We start from the raw sequence: 5,538 nt of genomic DNA, 5'->3' as shown, positions 1-5,538 counted from the left end.
CATTTGCAAGTACAACAAAAAGAATAAAATATCTAGGAATTAATTTAACCAAAGAAATGAAAGATCTGTACACCGAAAACTATAAAATATTGTTGGTAGAAATTGAAGAAGACACAAAGAAATGGAAAGATATTCCGTGCTCTTGCATTGGAAGAATTAACATAGTTAAAATGTCTATACTTCCTAAAGCAATCTACAGATTCAATATAATCCCTATCAGAGTTCCAACGATATTTTTCACAGAAATACAACAAACAATCTTAAAACTTGTATGGAATAAGAAAAGACCCCAAATAGCGAAAGGAATCCTGAGAAAAAAGAACAAATGTATAGGTATCACACTCCCTGATTTCAAAATATACTACAAAGCTATAGGAATCAAAACAGCATGGTACTCGCACAAAAACAGACACACAGATCAATGGAACAGAATTGAGAGCCCAGAAATAAACACACACACCTATGCATAGCTAATTTTCACCAAGGGAGCCAAGAACATGCAATGGAGAAAGGAAAGCCTCTTCAATAAATAGTGTTGGGAAAACTGGATGGTCACGTGCAAAAGAATGAAAGTAGACCATTATCTCACACTATACACAAAAATCAACTCAAAGTGGATTAAGGAATAGAAAAAAGAAACACATGGGACTACATCAAACTGAAAAGCTTCTGCACAGCAAAGGAAACCATCAAAAAAATGAGAAGATAACCTCACAATTGGGAGAAGATATTTGTAAATCACGTGTCTGATAAGGGGTTAATATCCAAAATTTATTTTAAAAAACCACATACATTTCTACAACAAGAAAACTAAGACCCCAATAAAAAACTGGGCAAAAGATCTGAAGAGACATTTTTCCAAAGATATACAGATGGCCAACAGGCACATGAAAAGATGTCCAACATCACTAATTTAAATTATAAGGGAAATGAAAATCAAAACTACAATGAGATATCATCTCATGCCCATCAGAATGACTATAATTAACAAGACAAGAAATAACGTGTGTTGGAGAGGATGTGGAGAGAAGGGAAGTCTCACACACTGCTGGTGGGAGTGCAAACTGGTGCAGCCACTATGGAAAACAGTATGGAGATTCCTCAAAAGCTTAAGAATAGAACTACCATAAGATCCAGCTATTCCACTGCTGGGTGTTTATCCAAAAACGTGGAAACATGAATGCGTAAAGATACGTGCACCCCTATGTTCATTGCCGCATTATTCACAATAGCCAAGATTTGGAAGAAACCTTCGTGCTCATCAAGAGATAAAGATAAGGAAGATGTGGTATATAGACACAGTAGAATCCTATTCAGCCGTAAAAAAGATGAAATCTTGCCATTTGTGACAACACGGATGGACCGTGAGGGTATTATGCTAAGCCAAATAAGTCATAGGGAGAAAGTCAAATACTCATGACCTCACTTATAAGTAGAAGATAAAAACAACAAAAAACAAATACATAGAGACAGAGATTGGATTGGTGGTTCCCAGAGGGGAAGTGGGGAAGGAGGAGAGTGAAAAGGGTGATTAGGCACATGTGTATGGTGATGGATGGTAATTAGTATTTGGGTGGTGAGCATGATATAATCTATAAGAAATCAAAATATGAAGTACATCTGAAATTTATATACTGTTATAAAGTAATGTTATCTCAATAAAAAAATTTTTAAAACAGAATTCACTTTAAGTGATGTCACTCAAAAGAAAATGTGTTTCTTGTGAGTTTGACTCACATTTGGGGGCTCTGAGATCACTGATCACTTGAGCCAGGGGTGTGTCCTGTTGCTCAGAGGACGCAAGGTCTGGAAAAATCCATGAATTGCTCTAGGGAATAATGATAGTCAGAACTCCAGATGCTCAACACAGATGAGACAAAAGAATTTAGCCAAGCCCTGGGTACGATCACTACTGCCTTGCCACAGTTGTTGGTGAGAATTCAAAAGGAAACAGTCCAAATAATTTTGGGGACCATTGACACAACCCTGTAGTCTGTTACAGACAAAGCATGGAGAGCTTGAGAAGGGAGAGTTCTTAGATCCCATTTGAAAAATCTTACAGCACAATAATGAACTTGGGATTGGCCTCTTGTGCAATTTTTTTTTAATTTTATCATGGGGCTCAGCGATCTTTATTATCTGTAATTTATTTCCAAGGAATGTAACTATTTCAAGTGCCATTCACGTGTTTACTTAAAGGAAATAAATCTGATGGCAGCGTTTTTTGTGTCCTGAAGAGCAGAGAGCCAGTGGCTCAGTCAGAACAATAGCCCCTGTAGTGTCGACGCAAATAACCAATAATTATTTCAATGCAAAAGAAAAGAGTTTTATTTGAAACAAACCGAGGACTATATCCTGGGAGTCTCAGCCTTCCCAGGGGAAGAACAGGATCTGGAGAAGAGTGTTTTTTAGCACAGATATATATCTTTTCAAAACAAAGATACATACATCACATGACAAGGGTTCATTGCTGCAAGGGTTCAAGGAGATGTTTCTGACAGATTAGCATGTACACAGCAGGTCAGCATGACCCTGGCATCATGCGAAGAGATACTTATCTTCAAAGGGTGCTGGCATCATTAGAAGGGAGGCTTTAATTCTTATCTTCAAAAGAGTACAATTTTTTACTTTTAGGTAATGATTAAAGCAGATGTACAATACACATTTGACAGGCCGAGAGTCAGGCTTCTTTGATTCAAATAAAATTCAGGTCAGATAAGTTCAAACCTGAATGGCTTCCCCATATACTCCAATGTATAAAAATTTTCTTATATTAGTGGCTTCAGGAGACCTTAAGATTTTCTGCACCAAAGAAAGTTCATTTAAAGGATTTGAAAGTGATCATTTGGGTCTGCTTATCAAGGTGCTGTTGAGCAATAACTGAGAGTGGGAAATTTGTCACCACTGGGGGTAAACAGTATTCCAAAACTGTTTTTATACTGGTATACATTAAGCATTACTATGATGTCAAAATATATGGTTTCCCAAGTGTCAACTTCAAGTGTGAATACTGGGATGCTATTAAGGATACAGATAGAATCTTGACCACGTATATAATTTCTCCTAGTTGTCATTTCCACCTCGCCAACCTGTGTCTCATGCAAGATCAATTCTCATGAGCATGAGCAACTGAGGGGGTTCATGGCCCCAGAGGATGTAGGTTAGCTGGCAGGACAAGAGACTATATGATAACTTTTTGCATATGTCTCCTCCCAGAGACACACATGTATTTATCTGCACTGTGCTACATATTGGAAAAATCTACTAAAAATCATAAACATTTCTGTGATGATACCATTGTCAAAGTTATAACCTCCACAGAAAAATACACTGTTCATGACATAAATATATACAAACACCAGGATTCATACCCCAAAACAAATTTACACTGCAAACTGAGCTTTGAAGGGGATCTGAGGGCTAGAATGTCAGATTCAATTTTTCTGGAATGTTTATACTTATTACATAATTCAGAATTGAATGACAGTTATTTCATGAGATAGCTGTTTATAAAGTTTAGGCATATAGAGATTTTTAAAAATTAATATGCACATTGTTCTTTCAATTTCCTCAAGATGAATCTGAGTAAGCTTCCACAAAACACGAGGTTTCCTGGGAATAAGGGGTCACTACTTACATCTGTATAATATGTCACCAATTCAAATTACGTGGGGTTTTGCCAGATGTGAGATACAAACGCCCTGACCAATAGATGCCTGAATCAAAGATTTTATAAAATGGTAAGAGGAGAGAAATTTAAATGTATTTTACCCTTTGGAACTTTGGCTGCATTACTGTAGGTAAAATATGTGTAATATGAAATAGAACTTGGGTCGTGTGCTATTCATATATGATAATATCCTTCCAAGTCAGATTTAAAAAAGAAAATGGGGCTCACGAATTTAAAATAATCAACATCCGTACCTCACATCGATGTTTCTATGGCTATGTACCAAATTATACGTAAGCACTACCAGCTAATGGCTACCATTATCACCGGCAACATTGTCTCACTCCCTTCACCCAGTGATCCTGTGTACAGCCTTCTATGAAATGAATGCTGCATAATATGGCTGCCATGGTGATGAGTTCACTGTTTGGACTCACTTCAGAATGACTTTATCAGGATTGATGTTAGCAACTCTTTCTTTGAACATAAAGTTTGTTTTTCTTATAGCTTCCCCCACCTACTTCTGTGAAAAACCTCTGATGGAGTCAACCTACGGACTTTGTATGAGAGCCATGATCAAAGTGCCAGACTAAGTGATATCCCTCCAGCAATTGCTAGAAAATGCTAACAAGTTAATATTTCTTACAGTGTTTCAGTGGTTTTATGCTCTTATTTGGCTGTGTCTTTACAGTATGTACTTAAATGTCTTTTTGCAAGAAAAGCAGAACAATGTTTCCAAATGGGGTTGCAAATAAGAAAACTTCATAGAGCTTTTAAAAATAATAAATATAACACAGATGTTCTAGAGACACTGAATCACCATCTCTGGAAGCTGGAATGAATCTATGAATGTTGATTTTGAACACACGGTTTCATAGGACAATGAGGTAAGAAAATTCCCTTGAGAGTTGTTAGGGAAAATTTTAGCTGACACATGGAAGACAAAAACATCTTAAGGGCTCTGGTATTCAAAGACCTTCCATTAAACTGTTTTCCTCACCCAGTTATCTGGAGTCATGACCTTTCCAAAGAACATTCTTCATTGCTCCCTTCACATCCTTGTTCCGCAGAGTATATATGAGGGGGTTGATCATGGGAGTAACGATGGTGTAGAAGAGAGCTATGAACTTGCCCTGATCCTGAGAGTAGTTGTTGTTTGGCTGGAGATAAGCATAGATGGCTGTGCCATAGAAGAGAGTGACCACTGTGAGGTGGGATCCACATGTCCCAAATGCTTTTCTCTGCCCTGCTGCAGACTTTATCCTTAAGATGGCCCTGATAATCCCACCATAGGAGAACACGATAAATGCAACCAGTATGAGAAGTATGAAGACACCTACAAAAAAGATCTCAGACTCATTCATACTGGTGTCAATGCAGGCAAGCTTGAGAAATGCAGGTACTTCACAGAAAAAGTGGTCTAATTTATTTCTCCCACAAAGCGGTAAAAGGAAGATGAGTACCGTTTGCAATAAGGAGTTGGCAAAACCAATGAACCATGAAGCAGAAGCCATCAGGGCACAGAGATGGGGAGGCATGATTACTGTGTAGTGAAGGGGCCTGCAAACAGCTACATAACGGTCAAATGCCATAACTCCTAAGAGAATGCATTCGGTGCATCCCAATCCTAGAGAGATGTACAGCTGAACTAAACAACCACCAAAGGAGATAGATTTGTTTATTCCCCTGAGATTGACCAGGAGCTGGGGAACAATGCTGGTAGTGTAACACAGGTCCAGAAAGCTGAGGTTGGAGAGGAAAAAGTACATAGGGGTGTGAAGATGTGGGTCCAGGTGGGACAATGCAATGATGGTTGTGTTTCCCAGCAAAGTGAAGATATAGAAGATCAAAAGAACCACAAAGAGGAC

At 38.0% G+C, this 5,538-nt stretch overlaps 1 protein-coding gene across 1 annotated transcript; it reads right to left on the bottom strand.

The window, feature by feature from the left end:
- Nucleotides 1–4,674: 4,674 nt before the first annotated feature.
- LOC124231937 (putative olfactory receptor 2B8) lies at nt 4,675–5,532 on the bottom strand (the record flags this gene model as incomplete). Its single annotated transcript, XM_046648935.1, has 1 exon — nt 4,675–5,532. A coding segment is annotated over one exon (858 nt), but the record flags the coding sequence as incomplete, so codon positions are not given.
- Nucleotides 5,533–5,538: the final 6 nt, after the last annotated feature.

The sequence above is a fragment of the Equus quagga genome, unplaced genomic scaffold (assembly GCF_021613505.1).
Source record: "Equus quagga isolate Etosha38 unplaced genomic scaffold, UCLA_HA_Equagga_1.0 HiC_scaffold_12664_RagTag, whole genome shotgun sequence".
Classification (NCBI taxonomy): Eukaryota; Metazoa; Chordata; class Mammalia; order Perissodactyla; family Equidae; genus Equus; species Equus quagga.
Note: the sequence above shows the minus strand (reverse complement) of the source record. Positions and strands in the feature narration are given on the sequence as shown.